General features: G+C 36.1%; 1 protein-coding gene across 5 annotated transcripts in view; it reads left to right on the forward strand.

Annotated features, from left to right (window-relative positions):
• Positions 1–18,056, forward strand: part of LMBR1 (limb development membrane protein 1) — a 140,084-nt gene that overhangs the window by 88,255 nt on the left and 33,773 nt on the right. For 4 of the 5 annotated variants that reach the window (XM_089917117.1, XM_089917115.1, XM_022576566.2 and 1 more), the window contains 6 exons: positions 10,858–10,938; positions 12,161–12,237; positions 12,878–12,955; positions 15,971–16,044; positions 16,274–16,364; positions 17,594–17,660. In XM_089917117.1, the coding sequence (XP_089773243.1) occupies positions 10,858–10,938; positions 12,161–12,237; positions 12,878–12,955; positions 15,971–16,044; positions 16,274–16,364; positions 17,594–17,660 (468 nt within the window). The remainder of the gene's footprint in view (positions 1–10,857; positions 10,939–12,160; positions 12,238–12,877; positions 12,956–15,970; positions 16,045–16,273; positions 16,365–17,593; positions 17,661–18,056) is intronic. The other variant, XM_089917116.1, reaches the window with a different exon arrangement.

An 18,056-nucleotide genomic window follows, 5' to 3' on the forward strand; every position in this document is an offset into this window, starting at 1 on the left:
CCTGGCACTTCTTTCCCCCTTCCTGCTTTATTGTTTCTATGGCACTTTCCAATCGCTGACATGCTGCTCACTTTTCATATGTTGCCCATCTCTCCACCTGGAACAGGAACTCCACAGGGCAGGGATTTTTGCTTATTTTCTTCCTGATCCTCTGATACTGCCAGACATGTGGTGGGTTGGTAGTAAATACTTGTTGCATATGTAAACGGATAGATGAAAAACACACATGATGGATGATTGTCATTTTACCATAGATGTGAAGAAGGAAGAAGTAAAATTTGGTGACAGCATAAAAGACCATCACATGGAAGAGTATTTAGGAAAGCCCATAGTAGAGACCTCTGGAGACAAACCAAGATTGAGGGGCTGGAGGACCGTGTGTGCTGGGTGTTAGTGAAGAAGCAGAAGTAAGGTGATTTTCCCCTATTGTTAACCCAGGAAATGGGAGCAGTCACAATCCATTTCTACTCCAGGACCCCTGAAGAGTAGCCCAGCAGAAAGTCTCATTACATTAATCGTGGTAGAAAATCTTTTGCCTAATTCCTTCCCAGGATAAAGTTATATATTTATCATTAGCCTGTTTAAGTGTTTAAGTTATGCAACAGCATTAATTGAAATAATTAGCTTTTGTGTGTATAGCCTATGGGTGTACTGGGTACCTTTAGAAGCACCATAATGAATAGGAATTATTTTTTGTTGTTTAAGTTCACACCCTTCACAGTTCTTTTAATGTAATTTATTTAAAAATATTATAGCCTTTGAACTTAGTGATTCAATTCGGTTTTGTTAGGTACTGTTTTCATCTTCACGATAAAGAGTTAGTATATCACTTTCGGTGGCGGTTACTTTCCTGCTTCGTTCTGATCTTTTTTTAAAAGCTTTTTCTATTGAAGTTGATATTGATTCTTTATTTTTGAGAGCACAGAAGATGTACTTGTTTCATTTTTGCTGAGTGTCATGTTGCAGTACCTTTGTATTCTGAAAGGTAAAGGATTGAAAAAAACGACATATCTGAATTTTTTGTGGAACTAAGTGACCTGTCAGAAGCATTTTGTCACCATCAGTCCTTGAATCTTGCTGTTTATAACAATCTGAGTTTGCCAGGCAGTCTATGCTTGCTTTAGAGTTCTAGCATCCTGTCGGAAGCTTTCCCATTGTCATTGGCAAGACAGTTAGCTATATGATGTCTTTCACAATAACACCTTTAATGGTATAAGGAGGCTTATGTTGGGTTTTATCTCATGTCCGCTACGTTACTTTCATCTTGACTTTCCTTAGGCATTCTTCTGTAGTCCAGCAATGGTTATTCTGTTGGTTATACCATTGAAGTGAGACTGTCTCAGATTTAGCAGACTCTGGCCCACTTCGAGAAATGTTTGGGCTTAGACAGGCTGAAGGTGATCAAGTGTCAGCTTTCATCAAGAACATACATAGCAAAGATTGTTGACACTGAATGACCCTTTTTTGGGCAATACTGTGATAGAAGAAAATGTTTAGTAATATCTTGACTTCATGAACTAACAGAAAAGAGTATTAATTCTACTGGTAATACTAATTAAATGGTTTCTAATAAGATATCAAAATTTGGGTCCAAGGGTCTGAAACTGTGAGAGACACCTTGTTACAATTTGTTCAGTTTCTTGGGCCATATAATCACTTTTCATGACAATAAAATATGACCCAGATAATGAGATGATGAAGGGATGAAATGAATTGGCTGAAGATACAGTATTAGTAGATGAGGAATACTTTGTAATAACAAACTATAGAATAATTTAAGAGTTAAGTAGCATATATTCTCTGAAATTTAGAGAGATACTCTGTATAGATGATCCAGATTTGTTAGCAGAAGATGAATTAATGCATATAAGCTGCTTGTTCAACCACATTTATGTGGAGGATGGTGTTCCTGAGAGTAGCACATATAAAATAATCTTAACATCTTATCTAGCTTAAGATCTACCAATAACTTATAGCTAAAGTAGAAAAAAAAAGGCCAAACCATTACTTTAATTGTACATAGCTTCATATAATGTTCCTAAAGCTGATTGTTTAATACTCTCCATCTTGCTTGTGGCCTTTTATAATCAGAGTATTTTGCTGGCTTCCCTGGTGGCGCAGTGGTTGAGAGTCCGCCTGCCGATGCAGGGGATGTGGGTTCGTACCCCGGTCTGGGAAGATCCCACATGCCACGGAGCGGCTGGGCCTGTGAGCCATGGCCGCTGAGCCTGCGCATCCGGAGCCTGTGCTCCGCAACGGGAGAGGCCACAGCAGTGAGAGGCCCGCGTACTGCAAAAAAAAAAAAAAGTATTTTGCATTTTCAAAATTGTGTTGAATATCAAAAGTCTCATATTACTTGGTTCTATAATTAGCCATATTTTGTGGATATGTTAGAAGTAAATAGAAACTATTATTTTAACAGATGTTAGCACTGCAAATGGAATAGAAATAGAGTTTTTGAGTATGCGAGTTGTCTATCTCCTCTGTAGATAGTAGTAGTATTTGTTCATGCCCAAATAGATGCTTTAGAGATTTCATGGCCAGGCTTCAGTTTTCAAAAGCTTTCTGGGGTCTGTCTAATTATCAGTGGCTTTATGGTGTACAGTTATTGGTGTTTGCTTAGGGGATGGAGACTGTTCATTCTATGAATTATTAGGAGTCTTGGGCTTTAACAACTAACTTGTTTGTCTAAGTGACTAGAAATAATTAAAAGTACTTGAGTGACTTCACATTCTTGGTGATAGAAATAACTTTGGTCAATTTAAAGTACTAAGTATAATGAAAATTTTAAAGAGTTACTTAGATAACAGATTTTCTAATCAGCTTTCTTTTGGCTATATGCTAAATTTAAAAGTTAAATGAAAAAATAATGTTTATACTAGAGGTATCTATTTCCAAGTAGTATTCATTATGGGACTAAGTTTAGGACACTGAATTGTTTATGGTCCTGAATTGTTTAGGGAGATTGTTTTATTGCTTCATATTCTTTGAATTGTTTACATACCTAGTTGGAGATTTATGTTTGTTTTTAAAAATACAACATTATATATTTTATATTAAATAATTAGTGTCTGTCCTTTAACATATGAATGCATGTCAGTTAAGGCTCTCTTATGTATTAAGAAAAGGTGTCGGCTTCCCTGGTGGCGCAGTGGTTAAGAATACACCTGCCAATGCAGGGGACATGGTTTTGAGCCCTGGTCTGGGAAGATCCCACATGCTGCGGAGCAACTAAGCCCGTGCACCACAACTACTGAGCCTGCGCTCTAGAGCCCGTGCTCTACAACAAGAGAAGCCACCGCAGTGAGAAGCCTGCACAGTGCAACGAAGAAGTAGCCCCTGCTCACCGCAACTAGAGAAAGCCCGCGTGCAGCAAAGAAGACCCCATGCAGCCAAATATAAATAAATAAATATCTAAAAAAAAAAAAAGAAAAGGTGTAAGGACAGCTTAATTATTGAAGAAGTGCTGGACTTTGGGAAATTATGTTATCTTGCAAGCAAAATATTTTCAATACCACACTAGTTTTTCAGTTTAAGAATAAAGCTGGGAAAAGTTGCCTTCAGCTATTAGTTTTCCTGAATCCAAAGAGGTGGGTGGGGCAGGATCAAAAATACTCATTTGATCAAAGTTATTGGCTCTGAAGGTATTCTTACCTGTGTAAGAAAGATGAAAGGTGTTGTTTTTATTGCATGCTAGTAACAGTGTAATTTTGAACTAATTGGTGGTGAACTGCCAATCACCTAGGGGGAATGCAAATAGATACTCTTACAATTTCCTTTGAGGTAGTGAAGTCTTATGTTGAGGCTGGAAGGAAAACAGAATAATACCGTTAAATTGACCTTAAATGAGCTGCTTTGTGGTTTTCTTGGCGAATCCCTTTTTATTTTTCATGACTAGTCCAAACAGGTTTTGTCTACCAATTTGACTTATTGACTAGACAATGCTGACATTGAATATTTTAGATTCATTTTGAAGTAAAGTAATGATAATACAGTTCTTTAGGATATTTTGATCATTTTGTCGCTGCCGCTTAAATTTGTGTAACATTCCAGAATTCTTTGCAGTGTATCATGATTCCTTACAAGAGCCATCATTTCCTTCCAGTCATTTATAATGGAATATTCCGCCCAAACAAGCTTACTTTTCTCACTTAGGTAGTGAGATATACAGTAAAGGATGGTGGTGTCTTTGAAAATTGTGTTATTCCAGATGAATCTAGTCATTTAAAAAAGGCGTAATTTCTTTGAGGACAATAAGAATGTATTCTTGATTTTAGTATGCAACTCAGTCAGTGTTTATTAACTACGCATTGTGTGCCTAGCATTGTGTCACCAAAAAATAAACACACAGTGTTACAGAAATATCACTTTAGTTATTTTCCTTTGAAAACATTGATTAGTCTAGACATCTGTATTGAGCTTTGTAGACATCACACCCACAAAGTAGGCATTTATGTCTTTTCACTTAATTTTACATTGGCAGCAGGAATACTGTCTACTCTGATTCCCTTTCAAAATTCTGAATATTCATCAGATTATTTTTTCTAACAGTGAACTGGTTACTGGAATAATGCTTTTCTTCACAAGTATAGGGAATGAAATGTAGTTTGGAATTGTATTTGTAATTTATCAGATATAGAAGTTAAATGAGCATTAACTACAGATACATACCGTATAATTTGTAAAGAAATGAGATAAAAAGTAAAATATACTTATCTCTAAGACTACTATATTCAAAGATACTTGAAAATCTTATAATGCTATGCCATCTTACTGTAAATCTCTTTGTTATACAGAAATATCCATTAATTCTGTAACTTAAATGTTTCTGTTTTTGTTTTGGCTGCTAAATTTGTAGTCAAAGTTTAGTAGTTTTGGGTCACACTACCTGAATACATCTATACTATCTTTACCCCTGTTCTTTTATAAACTATATACTGGCAAGTAAAATGATGAAACTCATGAGCTCTGGAAATAGTGTATAACATTTCAGTGCTTGCAAGACCTCAGGTTCTCCAAAAGAGAGAATATTGGATTTCTCTCTCTTTAGCGATGGACGGAAGTGAGAAAGGAAATGCAGTGGGGAATACTTACCTTTTTTAGAGACCTGGGGTAAGACTGAAGTTTTGTGATTCCACAAGAGGGCTTAGTGCATTTGTACCCTGCTGCCTTGGGTTGTTGGCCTGAATCCTCCCTTCAGTATTTCTCCCTTTGAGAAAGGAGCGCTGTTTGTATCTTGAGAGATGCCAGAGCACTGAGTTGTCTTTCTCCTGAGTCAATATTTCTGGTCAGTTCATCCGTACTCCCCAAGAACAAAAATTACTGGGCCCTCCAGATGTTTTGTCACTGTTTGAGCGACTGTGTGCGCTGAGTAGGTGTGAAGGGAAGAATAGCGGCAGATACAGAAAAGTTACCATTCGCTTAGGACTGAGTGACGAAGGCCAAGATGAATAGCGAGAAAGTGTGATTCCAATTGAAGTTAACTAATGGGAGAGACAAATAAGAATTTGTAATTAGCCCCCAAAAGTAAATACCAATTTTCAAAGAGATATAATTAGAGTAGAAAAAGGATTGCCTAGAATGTGGGAAAAACATTATAAAAATTCAGTAGACAAAAGATGTGATAGTCCTTGTGGTAGACAGAATAGTGTCGCACGAAGGTACCCAAGTCCTAACCCCAAGAGCCTGTAAACATGACCCCTTACATGGCAAAAGGGACTTTGCAGTGTGATTAAGCGAGGGGGGTCTCGAGATTATCCTAGGTGATCTGACAGGCCCGGTGTCATCACAACATTGTTTTTTTTTTTTAAATAAATTTATTTATTTATTTATTTATTTATTTATGACTGTGTTGGGTCTTCATTGCCGCGTGTGGGCTTTCTCTAGTTGCGGAGCGCGGGGGCTACTCTTTGTTGCGGTGCACGGGCTTCTCATTGCGGTGGCTTCTCTTGTTGCGGAGCACGGGCTCTAGGCACGTGGGCTTCAGTAGTTGTGGTGCCAGGCTCAGTAGTTGTGGCACGCAGGCTCAGTAGTTGTGGCTCGCGGGCTCCGTAGTTGTGGCTCACGGGCTCTAGAGTGCAGGCTCAATAGTTGTGGCATATGGGCTTAGTTGCTCTGCGGCTCCACGGGATCTTGCATCAGGGCTCGAACCCGTGTCCCCTTCATTGGCAGGCAGATTCTTAACTACTGTGCCACCAGGGAAGTCCCACAGCATTGTTATAAGTGAAAGATGACACAGGAGGGTCAGAGAAGGAAATGTGGCTGTGGAAGCGGAGGGTGGAGTGATGTGAAAAAGGGACCATGAGCCGAGGAGTGCTGGCAGCCTCCAGAAGCTGGAGAAGACAAGCAGATTCTCCCCTGGAGTCCCCAGAAGGAACACAGTCCTGCTGACACCTTGATTTTAGACTTCTGACGTCCAGAACTGTAATATAATACATTTGTATTGCTTTAAGCCACTAAGTTTGTGGTGATTTGTTACAGTAGCAATAGAAAAATAATACAGTCCTTCTGAAAATTGAATTAATCATCTGGTAGAATCAAGTGGAAGAACTATTTCATGTCACAGAACAAAAGAACAAAGAGAAGGAAATCACTAATGAAATAATAGACATGGACTACAGAGCTAATATACCTAGTCTAAGTAATAGACATCTAGGAGAAGAAAAAAGAACAAGTAGAAAAAAGTAAATAAGTAATAGAAGAACTTGTCAGTGAGCTGAGGAAAGACTTGAGTGTACATTAAAAAGGTCACAGAGTCATAGGCAAGATTATTAAGCAGGAAATAAACAGATCCAGAGTTATATGATTCACGAATTCCAAGAATAATGATGATAATAATAAAAAAGATTTACAGGCTTTCACATAGCAAATTTACTTACATAGGAGAGAGAGACCGACATCAAACTTCCCTTTTATAACCTGTTAAGGATTATTAAATAATCTTAGTAGTCTTAGGGGGGCAGGGAAGATTGCAATTAAAAACTCATATATTTCCAAAGATGTCATATATCTATTAGGGCACAAAAAGACATTCATTTATTTATTCATTTTATAGCTGTATATTTAGTAACTAGGTACTATTCTAGTCATTAAGGATATGGTGGCTTCCATATCACTGGAAAACTTTAGTAATAATCTCAAACTAAATATTTTTAAAACAGTCTCAGCACAGTCCAGGACTTAGGAGGGGTGAATGGAAAGCAGTGAGAGAATGGTTTTAAAAAAGTGTTGTGAAAGCTTCACCTTGGTGTGGGGTAAGTTACCTAGTAAGGTTTCCCTGTGGGGTTAGGTTGAAAAAAACATAAGTCTAAGTATGTGTGTTAAGAATGAGAAAGTAACCACTGAAGTGTCAAATAACATGGGTAAAAGAATAAATAGAAATTCCACTTGCTAGGAAAAGAAGAAATAATGAACAAAATAAAATAAACAGAAATTATGAAATTACATGAAAGAAGAAAGCACCAGTCTTCATAATAGACGAACTTGGAGATGGCAGAATTCAGTCCCTGGATGTCACTGTTGAGCTGCTGGAAAACCCACTTTGAAGCCCACTCGGTGTGTAAACTTCCAATTACATGAAATTATTTTATTTTTTAAGGTACTTTGAGTTGAGTTTTCTGACTCAGCAGAAAGCATCCTAATAATACCCCCCATTTCACAGATGAGAACACTGAGGGTCAGAGAAGCATAAACCTAAAAGAAGGAACACTTGAGAGGAGAAAACCATAAAAAATTTTTGAAATTTAGCAGACCTGAGAGAATTTTAGAAGTAACTAATTTAGCAGACCCAAGAAAGCTGAATCCTAAGCCATCTGTGCTTGATTTATATTCCAGAATCCCCTAAAGTCCCCAAAAGTGGTACTACCAGACACCTATGAAAGTGGGGATAAAGTGGAAAAAGTTAAGATAAGGAGGATTGGTGAAAAGCCTGCTTATGAAACGATTTGATCCCCACCTCTTTCCCCTCCATCCAGGGTACCGGACCACTGCCTCTTCCCCATCTCAGCAGTAGAGGGAGGGTAATTCTCCAGAGAAAGTGAGACTGTGGCCTGGGCACAGATTGGAGGAGTGGAGGATGGGATGAGTGCTTACAAACTAAATGTGTGAGCTCCCATCTCCCATTACCTGGACAGCCAAACTTTAATACCCCAAGAAGGAGATCAGAGAGTCTTATCTGGGGAATCTGGTCTACCCAGGAGGACAGTCTCACACCCTGCTAGCAGTTGGGTGTCCATGAAAAACCCAGCTGGATTACCCAACAGGAAGTCTTGTCAGGTGCCACCCATGCAATCTTAGAGTTTCAAATGATCATTTTTAGTGCTTCCTTCTTAAATATGAACAGATGACTAAGCCTTATCATACTTAAGAGAAAAACCTCTCATGGGAAAGTAGGGGCCAAAACAAACAATGAAGAACACTAAGGGGAGACGGAATATGCACAGGATAAGAAAAAAGTAAAATCTATCATCGGTATCCTGGGAGAGACTGAGATTGCATCCATGAGAAGGGCCAGGATTCCATTAAAAATGGAATAGCTAGTGAACAGAAAGGGCCTCTTGAAATTTAGAAATGATAACGTATCTAAAAGATTGGAAGTTAAAGAAAATAGGTCAACAGTGACAACCATAGGGAAGAGTTGAGAATAGTAGAGGACCATTTCAGGAGATCTAACATCCAACTAATAGAATTCCAAGTGGGGAGAGGAGAGAAAACAGGATGGAGGAAATGACAACATCAAGAAAATTTCTCAGCTCTAAAGGACAAGAACTTGGAGATTGAAAGTGCTCACTCAGTGCCCAACATGGAACATGAGAGTGACTCACCGACACTGGGACAAAGGCCGACACGTTCTCTCAGGGAGAATGAGAAGCAGTTCACACTCAGGCCCAGGAGGAAGAAGAGCTTCAGACTTCTCAGAGCTGACACTGGAAGCTGGGGGGCGGTGGAGCAGTGACTTCACGATTCTGAAGGGTAATTAATTTTGAACTAACTAATAAAGAATAATAAACTCGTAAACACTAAATAAAAAGGTTCCCCTGCTATTTCTTGATTTTCCAGCATTAAGTTAACTATTACCTGACAGCTATGGAAGATGAGGGTTTAAGTTCCTGTAAACCACACACCTTTTCATTCCTCATTTATAGTTTTTAAATATAAAAAAATAATTTATATTTAACCAAACTTTCATATTCAGACTTGTATAGTTTCAAAAAAATTGCCTCCCATTCACCTTTTCTTTGTAAGCTTCTGGAGGAAATACAGACATTTGGGAGGAAGGTTTAGCTTCAAACTAGTAGTAAATGCATAAAAAACTAAGCAAATGTAAAAAATAGATTAATTCTGGGGGTGGGAAGAAGAATGTTATGGAAGAAAGGAAAGCTAATCATAGTTTATTACATGGGTAAGCGGCAGAATTTATATTGTAATAATGTAGGCATTGAATATTGCTGCAACCAAAATTACCAATACAATGATATATGAAAGGGGGGGATGAATGTAAAGAAAAGCATTAAAGACACTGAGGGTCATGATGCAGTGATAAAAGGTGTGATTCATAAGGAACATGTTACAGTCTTAGAGGAGCCCCCAAATCTTATCAAATACAAACGCATAATGAAAAAATTCTTAAAAACTGAGAAAAAACTATTCAGTCAAAGTACAGTTGTAGTGGGGGATTTAAATTTGTCCATTTCAGAATTTAGCAGATAAAATAGAAAGAGTATGGACATATACAAACCACTGAAGAATCAAGCAGAAAATATGAATAAGGTGTACATGTTAAAGTAACAATGGGAAAATATTTTTTACCCATCATATTGGCAAAAATTCAAGAGTTACAACATCCACTGCTGGGGAAGAGATTGGAAAACACAGATCTTCCTTGACTTACAATGGGTTACGTCCTGGTAAACCCATTATAAGTTGAAAATATCTAACCTACCAAACACAGCTTAGCCTGGCCCCCCTTAAGTGGGTGCTCAGAGCACTTATGTTAGCCTACAGTTGGGCAAAATCATCTGACATCAAGCATATTTTATAATAAAGTGTTCATAGAAATGTAAATTATTATAATAACTTATTACAATATATCACAATATTTGGCGGGAAGTAACTTTTAAATATCTCTTAAAACTCTAAATGCTCATATCCTTTGACTTGGCAGTCTGAATTTTGAGACTCTGTCCTACAAAAATAATAGAACCAGAAAGTACTGGATGTTCATAGAAAAATGTTTGTAGTAGCAAAAAATTGAGGAAAAGCTGAATATTCATAAACGGAATAATTCTGAATAAAACGGAAGTACATCCATATTCTGGAATTATTATTCAGCTGTTAAGAAGTTGAGACTGTCAGTGTGGACATATCATTAACTAGGAAAGCAAGTGGTGAAATAATGTCTGATTTGACCCATTCTTATAAAATACATAGTAAAAATCATGAGTATGATTTGTATGTCTGTTATGAGTATGTACATGAAGGTGAATAAAACCTCACCCAAGCTTTTGACAGTTGTTGCGTTAGGGAGGTGGGATGAAGAGGAGGAGATCTTGATTTTCTTTCACTTTTTATAATAAGCACATGATGCTTTTGTAATTAATGAAAAATTAATAATAGATCAAGTAAGAATTTTACCAGAGTCAAAAATTTTCTAGGAAACATGTAGTGTTTAATCAGCAAGAACTTGGAAGTTTTAAGGAGTAAAGAAATGGATGTACTTTTCTGTGAGTCACAGCAGCCCTTGTTTTCATTATTAGTGATCGGGATTTGCAGTGTGTTTTTTATATTTTCTTTAACTGTGAGGGCTGCCTGTTCTGGGGTTCTGTTGTTATGTTTCTGAAATGTTTTTGCTTTTGATAGGACTGTCTTCATCAGTGGAACACAATATAATGGAGTTGGAACAAGAACTTGACAATGTAAAGACTCTTAAGACAAAATTAGGTATTGTACATTTTTTTCCTTGACTTATGTATTGGTCTTGGTTTCTTATTAAAGACTTTACTGTAGTCTGGAATATTTTTTAAAATTGTGAAATCTCTATGTTACAAGCTCTCAGTCTGTCCAAAGCCATTAATAAAGAATGTCTTTTAGTTTGGAGAGAGGATGAGCACGTATTTATTCACTTTATGTTGTTGTTGTTTTGTATGTGTACAAAATGACTTTTCAAAGATGATGATGTTCCAAAATATCACTCCACTATCTTTTCACTTGTATTATTTATGATAAGTAATCTTCTGTTATTCTTATCTTTTAATGTCTTATTTCTTTGTATTTATCCTTCTTGAGATCTGTGGCACTTCATGAGTGTGTGGCTTAATGTCTTTCATCCACTTGGGAAATTGTTGGCCATCATCTCATCAAATATTGCATCTGCTCATTCTCTTTTATTTCCTCAGACTCCAGTTATACATATGCTAGACCTTTTTACTCTTAAATCTTTTTCTTTATATTCCCTCCTTTTTTTTTTTTTTTTTGGAAAATAAGTAAACTACTTTATTTGCAGAAATCATAATCAGTTATTTAAAAATCCCTTTGGAATCTACAGAAAAAGCTAGAATGACTTCAATTTCCATTATTATGGCAGCTCTCTGACATCTTCATACACATTTCTTTTTAAAAAATTAAGTTTGATCCATCTTTTCCAGTTGTTCATGACGTAAGGATTGGTGTGTTACAAAGTAGACCTTTGTCACTAGAAACAGAGATTTGCTTCCAGCCTTTAGGAAACTGGAAGTGTTTGCCTTTAGGATGTGGGATTAGAGGGGATTCTTAACTCATGTTACCTGATATTTCCAGATCTCTATCAGTGTGTAAATCTATCATTATAATAATATGTAAATTTTAAAAAGAAATACAAATATTACTGTATTTTCAGAGTAAGCTGTATATCCACAATATGTTTCATCAATAATTGAAACGTCTTTACATTGCTAAAATTTGAGCATCACAGGATTGAGCTGTTTAATGTGGCAAACTGATTTTAAAATTCTGATTTTTATAGTGTGTGGAGGAAAATTAAAAATAATTTATGTTTTTAGGAAAAGATAATTTATGTAAGAATAATACGTACTGGTTGTATTAGTAGGGAATGAAAATGTGAATCTGGGGAGAAGTTTTGGAAATTACTGAAACTTTTATTATATTTTGTTTTTCCTTCTAATAGAGAGGCGCAAAAAGGCTTCAGCATGGGAAAGAAACTTGGTGTATCCTGCTGTTATGGTTCTCCTTCTTATTGAGACAGTAAGAATTTATTTGCCTAGTTAAATAAAGCAGATTATTTTTTATTTACTTTAGCATTTGTGTATGGCAACTCCCTCAGCTAAATGGTTTCAGGTAAACTGGTTTTCTATCAACAGGATTAAAATCTGTCTACGCTTTTATTTGTAAAAACTCAATAGAGCAAAAAATGAAATTAATGGTAATTTTGAAAAGTCCTCACGATTATCTATTTCCTCATAGAAGCAGGAAATTCATTCTTTTGTTTCAGTTGAAAATTAAGAAGAGACAAGGTGTTGCAGATACCCTGATCAAACTCTGTGATAAGATCTGAAAATTATATTATTAAATTAGTTCTGATAACATTTTAACCATTTTTTAAATATGTGGAGTTGTGGGTTCCAATTGGTAAAATCGGTTAATAAGTGGATCTATATTAATAGCTTTTTTCTTAAGCTTTGAGATTACAGTACTTTGCAGAATTTTTACGAATTTATTCTGGAGTTTTTATAGTCTCATTACTTCAGGTTTATATGTAGAGTTTTGGTCTTGACTGCTTTTCCTCTATTCTGAAGCATACATTTGGTTGGTTACTTAGATTTTAATGTTATGTGTATTGACAAAACTGAAATTCAGAACTGATGGCTTACTTTTTGTGTTGTAGTCCATTTCGGTCCTCTTGGTGGCTTGTAATATTCTTTGCCTGTTGGTTGATGAAACAGCAATGCCAAAGGGAACAAGGGTAAAGTAAAATGCTTTAAAATGTCTTTCTTTTGCAAAAGTATTCTGTGTGTATAAACTGAGTGTTTCAAATAAATAAATGAAAACATTCACCTTTCTGCATATATATACTTCAAGTTGTATGAATTTCTTTATGCAGTGAGCTTTCATAAACAGTGTTTCTAAACTATGTTTTTTGTTTCTGATTTCTTATTTTGGATTGTCTGGCTTTTTATCAAGTATCAGAGTTTCCTTTTACACTTTGTATCAGAGTTTATCTTTGTTTTACTGAAATTCGTATTTGTGATCCTTTAAGAAAATGTATATTTTGTGAAATAGTGAAATATAAAGAGTTTATTACATGGATTCGTTGCATTTGCAAAGGATCCAAATATGTGGTTTTAAGGACTCATGCCTCAAAGGAGTCATTTTATGAACTTGAGTCAAAATGTTCAGTTGCTGGAGGAGAGTCAGATATACATCTTTTCATGAATTAACTTAATTATTTCTCTTGTTTAAAAATTCATGATTTTATTAAGTTCCATCAGTTAGTCTATTTAAATATATTCTCCATATGGAAGGTAGTTTCTGCTAAATATTCATATATGGCATACTTTTTCTAGGTGTCTCTATAAACTTTTGGATACTTAAAGTAGCATTTAAGTTTTGACATTTTATTACACTTTTCGAAGTTAGCACCTTTGCCATCTCCCATAGAGATGACTTCAAAACTCTTCCAGACTTTTCATGCTTTGGGGGAGGGAAAAATTTTTCCTTAACCCTTTCTAGGATCTTCTGGCTGGTCTAAGAATTAGATTTACATGAGGCAGATTAACAGGAGAAAACAGAATTTAATTACGTGTATGTGGGAACCCGGTAAGAGTAATGAGACCCCAGGACAGGTTGGGCAATTGAGGCTTATATTCCATCTAAGAGAAGGAGAAGCGGGTAGGAGCTTGGGACTTCAGGCGGGAGGAAGGCAATTCACACGGAGATGGAAAGCAGATGTTTGGTAAACAGAGGGGACCCAGAGAGGCCTTTGGTCTCCAGGTCTTGCGGGTTCCGTCTACCACACTCAGCCAATATACTCTTTGTAGCTGTCTCCGGTGATAGTGCTCTGCCTGGACCAGGCCCTTCATCTGAATTCTTTTAGGCAGTTAAGGGGTGAGGTGGGGGTGGTGCTAAAAAGAAAGACTTACGAGTCTTCTGTTTCTTAAAAACAATCAGCCTAAAATGATCCTTATGCCAGAGAGACACCTTTTGGGGTGCAGATTTTGTTTCCCTACATGCCGCTTCTCTCTCTGAACCACACGATACACCTTTTCTCTCATAGAAAAAAGCCAATGTTTATCTTAATTCCTTTCCTTCAGTCAAAGATGAAGATACCCTCTTCTTTCAGAAGCTAATTCTTTCAGCAATATTCTCAGTTTAGCTCCCTGCCCCCAGCCTCTTCAGGACCTTGTGCCATCTCTCACTGCCATGGCCTCTCCACCACTGCGAGCCTGCCAGCTTGCTTCAGGTCTGTCATTCCACTAACAAAAAACAGCAGTGAGCAGTCCTCCTCCATCCACAGCCTTGTCGTTGTCTTTTGTTTAGACCGAAATCCATTGATCAAGCAAAAGTCAACTACTGTGTTGACTTCTATCCATTTTTTTTTTTTTTTTTTTTTTTTTTTTTTTTGTGGTATGCAGGCCTCTCACTGTTGTGGCCTCTCCTGTTGTGGAGCACAGGCTCCGGATGCTCAGGCTCAGCGGCCATGGCTCATGGGCCCAGCCGCTCCGTGGCATGTGGGATCTTCCCGGACCGGGGCACGAACCCGTGTTCCTGCATCGGCAGGCGGACTCTCAACCACTGTGCCACCAGGGAAGCCCTCTATCCATTTTTAAACCCATTTTCTTATACCACATACTAGGTGAGGCCCAAGCCCTGTGGTACATTTTTGTACCATTCCTTTCGTGCATAGTACAGAAGGACTTACATGTGGTATGCTCTTTTTATGATTGTGTAAATAAATCAGATCACCTTAATCTTGCCTGTAGGCCTTCTCTTGAGACAGAGAATATTTCCAAAGTGTTTTCCATCCCAGTTAATAAGCTTTCTGTTAGCATTATTCATTTTTTCTTCAAAAGATTGACAAAAGTTCATAAATTCTTTGTCCATTACCTTATTTATATATGAAATTTCCATGGTATTCTAACTTCTTCATGCCTATATTAGATTGTGTAAATAATATGTGATATTATTTATTGGTTTATTTTTTTATTAAGCTGACTTTATATTCTTAATTATCCTGGTATATCTGTTAGATGTAATTGAAGCTGATAGCAAAGTAGTAGTTTGTATTCAGAGAGTTTCTTTAATTAGTAAGCTTTGAAAACATTGTTCCTACTTCAGTAAGAAATGAGGTTTTGCCTGTCTGGCCTCGTTAATAAATATTACTTTTTCTACTTGTTTTGTTAAGTTCTAGATAGATAAAGATAGGTTTTGAGAATAGGTATGATGTTTAGGGAAAAATTTATAGCATTGCATTTGGAAAATCTGTGTTAATTAAATCCCTGAATTCCCAAGGAAGATTTAGGGAAAGGAAACTTTCAAGAGTAGTAACAGGATATGTGCATTCACTTTCTTTCTTTGCTTACCTTCCTTTTGACATATTTTAATTGTATAGTTTTTATATGTTACCTCAGTGTTCAATTATTTGTTCTATTCTCATTATACTATTATATTTTTAAAAAATTTCTTCCAAGAATATTTAGGATTTAACAATAAACATAATCATATCATTTTGATAAGTAACTTAAATTACATTTGAGATAAATCAGAAATGTTTTGAGCTTGTTAAAAGTGTTAACATGTGGTTGAATTAGTTGATGAATTCAGTCTCGTCACATTTTATTTTCCTTTGAACGTCTAGATGTTACTCCAGGGTATTAAACATTCCTAATTTCAACTGTCCTATATTTATGAGACAACAATTTTAGGGAAACCAAATATAATAGTGTCATTGAATTCTGAAAAGTGTTTTTTTTCCCCCCAGGGGCCTGGAATAGGAAATGCTTCTCTTTCTGCTTTTGGTTTTGTGGGAGCTGCACTTGAAATCATTTTGATATTGTATCCTTTCTTTAACTGAACCTCTGTCTGTTAACAAGTTTTCTGTCTAGTTTTCTGGGACAGTGGTAATTTACTAAGACACTCTCCTGGAAGAAAAAACAAGTCCGTCTTCCTCAAGCGCTCCAAGTGGCATTTTGTTTTGTTTTTCCTTTCGGCCTTAAGACATTTTGGAGACAATTGAGAACTTAAGGAAACAATTCTTTGGAGAGTTTTTCCTTGATTCTCACAGCTATCTTATGGTGTCCTCTGTTGTTGGTTTCTATAGCCTCCGATTTTTTGGAAACTTTATTCCCAAGAAGGATGACACAACGATGACAAAGGTAAGGTAAAGTCTTAGGTGACTGTGCCTCCCTTTTGCCTTCCAAGACAGACTGTTTTATTTAGTAATCGCAGTGAATGGTTCATTTGCGGTTCTAGGTATTTGTTTGTAAGTTGCGTAAACACACGCACTGGAAGATTTTCAAAATGCTGAATGAGTGGGAAAAGGATGTGCTCTGTTTAATTTGGATGGCATCCATTCACTTGTAAATGCATAGAACCGCAGAGCTTGTTAACTAGCTATAGACGGCTCCTGAAAGGACTCTTTTTCCTACAAAGAAAACGTATTGCTAATGAGTAACTTTGATTGTGCTGACTGTACTTCAGGGAACTTGTTTGAAATCTGAAGAACTTAGTTGCTACAAGTAGTAGAGACAAAGTATTTCAAATTTGAATAATTAAAGCAAGACGGAAGAGTTCTATTCAGAAACATTTTGTAGTCTGAGGCTAATTTGACTTTCTACAATATGTCATTGGCTTTGGAATAACAAAGGCTGTTATCTTATATAGTGACTGCATTTGTAAAATATTCCCACAGGCTGACAATGAAGAATAACAAGAGCTGCTGGCTTCTTTTCTTTTTTATTATATATTCCATATTTTCAGCTTATTCTAAAGGGGAGAAGTTATTTTTATATATCTTTATCTAAAATGCTATGGCTTCTTGAGATACTTAGCATCTAGTTTAAGTAATCATAAGTACTAAGTAGTATTTTCAGCATCTCTTACTTAATATGAAAGAATAAGTATAGGATACAGTGAAAATTACTAGAATTTAGGTGTTTTGGATTTCTAGCTTTTTGGTATTAAATCTTATAATAGTTAAACATATTAGAAGTAGATATCTCTCTTGAGCAGTAGTCTTGGCTTTAAAAGTAGAGTCAGAAGTATTAAAAATATTAATTTTTACTTGTTAGGCAAACCTTTTTGAAATCATCAACCTCAGTCAATAATGTAAAATGCGTTATCTGAGGTGTGAAGTAATTTGTGTTCTATAACTTTATATTTGTGTCAGGTACTGTAAATATCTTCTAGAACTCACAGATAGAACTTTAAGTGTTTGTAGAAAAGTTTCTATTCTCTTTATTTTCTATATTGAATTGTATCATTCAGAAGTTAGCAAAGAACAGTAGGTAACTGAAATGTCCAGTAACTTGCCAGAATGTGAATGGATTTTATTTATCCGTATACTGTGTAACTGCCCTATATTCTTTCTGATTTCTCATATCAGATCATTGGGAATTGTGTGTCAATCTTGGTCTTGAGCTCCGCACTGCCTGTTATGTCAAGAACACTGGGTAAGTTTAAATGAGAACTTTTCATTTAAAGTCAGCACCTTTTTAAGTATCAAACTTCTTGCTAAAGTTGTAGTTTCTAAACTGTTTTTCAAAGAGATCACTCTTTGAAATATATTATTCCCTCCCACATTATTTTATGCCTTTACTTCTGTAATTCATTTATATACAGAACTGTACCAAAATAAGTACTTTTATCAAATAAAGACCACTTATTGTCTCAAGTACTTAGAAATAGTCCTTGTCCAAACAATAGACTTTATTTTTTTCATTGACTAATTAAGCTTTGGAGTCCTCTAGTGAGGAAACTGTGATTTTTAAAAAAAAACCAATATTTAATGTCTAGAAAATACTAAACTAATTTTTTCCTACGTGAAATGTTTTTAAAAATGTGTAATT

This window comes from Delphinapterus leucas, chromosome 9, assembly GCF_059928025.1.
Source record: "Delphinapterus leucas isolate spDelLeu-1000000601 "Yukka" chromosome 9, BTC_Dleu_Yukka2, whole genome shotgun sequence".
Lineage (NCBI taxonomy): Eukaryota > Metazoa > Chordata > Mammalia > Artiodactyla > Monodontidae > Delphinapterus > Delphinapterus leucas.